The 2,098-nt window shown below is 41.1% G+C and overlaps 1 protein-coding gene across 1 annotated transcript; it reads right to left on the bottom strand.

The window, feature by feature from the left end:
* Positions 1 to 413: 413 nt before the first annotated feature.
* Positions 414 to 1,442, bottom strand: LOC136479251 (uncharacterized). Its single transcript, XM_066477177.1, has one exon. The coding sequence runs from the start codon at positions 1,440 to 1,442 to the stop codon at positions 414 to 416; it is 1,029 nt and encodes a 342-aa protein (XP_066333274.1).
* Positions 1,443 to 2,098: the final 656 nt, after the last annotated feature.

Raw genomic sequence — 2,098 nt, forward strand, 5'->3', positions numbered from 1 at the left:
CTTGGATCCTCCAAGGTTAGTTACTAAGCTTTTGGGCACCCAAATTGCCTTCTTCTTTGGGCCAACAATGGGAGCACCAATAAACTTTGCCTTTACACCGTTAGTACCCTTGGTAAGCATGTAGCAAGAATCAAAACAATAGAGGATACATTAGTATTGTTCTTCTTGTTCTTGCATGCTTGCTCTACATGCCCAACTTGCTTGCATCTAGTACAAAACGGACCATTGCCCTTCACAAAACTAGTCTTGTGAGTTGTAAAGGTCGCCTTGCCATTCTTGGGGGTATAGCCCAATCCCTCTTTGTTGAGAGAAAATCTTTGGCTATCCAAGCACTTTAGCAAGCGGGCCTCACCGCCATAGGCTTTATCTAAGGCATGAGTGAGCTCATTTACCTGCTTCTTGAGGGTTTCATTCTAAACCATTAGTGAGGAATCACTTGTGAAACCAACACTAGTAGATGAGGTAGAATTGGATGTGCTACAAGAAGGGTTAGTGGGAGCAATAACACTAGGCTTATAAAAGGATTCATCAATAATATTACAAGTTAAGCCTTTGTTACTTGTTTGAATTTGTTCCTTCTTATTTTGGGCAACAAGAGAAGAGTGAGCTTTCTCAAGCTTGGTGTGAGCCTCTTTAAGCTTTTCATGGGCTTCCATTAGCCTCTCATGAGATGCTTTTAGCTCCTCAAAGGATTGCTCAAGAGCTTTGTTGCTCTTGCGCAATTCTTTGCACTCCTTTCTCTTTATGTCAAAATGATCATGAGCATCTTCAAGCATGTCAATTAGTTCATCTTTAGTGGGTTCATCATCGTTATCACTATCACTTTCAATGTCACTCTCATCATAATATTGTACCTTTGAGCCCTTGGCCATGAAGCATGATGGAGAGTCAAATAGTGAAGGCTTGTTGATAGCAACACTTGCAAGAGCCTTCTTCTTGCTTGATGTCTTCTTGTCATCACTATCATCATCACTTGTGGATGCATCACTATCCCAAGTGACTACATATGATCCTCCCTTCTTCTTCTTCTTGAAGATCATTTTGCTCTCTTTCTTGCCCTTCTTCTTGATGTTCTTGTCATCATCGTTGTCACTATTATGTGGGCAATCCGCAATGAGATGATCCTTGCTATTACACTTGAAGTATCTTCTTGGTTCATCCTTATTCTTTGAGGATCTCTTCTTTCTTCTAGCATGATAGCCTTTCTTCATCATGAATTTGCCAAATCTCTTTACAAATAGAGCCATTGCTTCATCATCTTCTTCATCACAAGTACTTGGGCACTCATCATTGCTTGACTCTTCTTGCTTGGCCTTGCCCTTGGATGATGATGTGGCCTTGAATACCACACTCTTCTTCTTTTCATCCTTCTTATTTTCTTCCTTGTTATCATGGTATGTATCATCGGCCATCACATCACCAAGCACTTGGTTTGATGTCATTGTGTCCAAACCACTTCTTACCAAATAATGTGACCAACTTGCCAAATCTTAGAGGGTGACATCTCAAGAATTTATGAGAGAAGTCCTTGTCCTTCACCTCCTCACCAAGCTCCTTTAGATCATTTACCAACACTTGGAGCCTATCAAACATCTCCAGTACATTCTCATCTTCCTTCATCTTGAAGCTGGCAGACTTCTATTTGAGGATATAAGCTTTGGCGCCCATGATGGCTTGTGTGCCCTCATATGACTCTTCTAGCTTTAGCCAAGCATCATGAGACATCTCCATGTTCTTGATTTGCTCAAATACCCTTTGGTTGATCGCATCATGAATGACACTAAGAGCAATGTCATTGTTTTGCAACTTTTCTTCTTCGGCGGCGGTGGGAGCATTCGGATTAGCAACCTCAAACTTGGTCTCTACCACTTGCCATATCTTTCTTTTGATTGACTTGATATGTGTTGTCATTTTTTCCTTCCAATAGCTATAATTGGTGCTATCAAATTGGGGTGGCCGTTTGGTGTTGTTGATTTAAGCCATTTTAATACCGAAGGTTGTTAAGCCTTGAATCAACAGCGTACTAGCTCCGATACCCCTTGAAAGGTCGTAAATGGCTAGAGGGGGGGAGAATAGCCTAATAAAAATTTCTACAACA

Source organism: Miscanthus floridulus, chromosome 9 (assembly GCF_019320115.1).
Source record: "Miscanthus floridulus cultivar M001 chromosome 9, ASM1932011v1, whole genome shotgun sequence".
Taxonomy (NCBI): Eukaryota; Viridiplantae; Streptophyta; class Magnoliopsida; order Poales; family Poaceae; genus Miscanthus; species Miscanthus floridulus.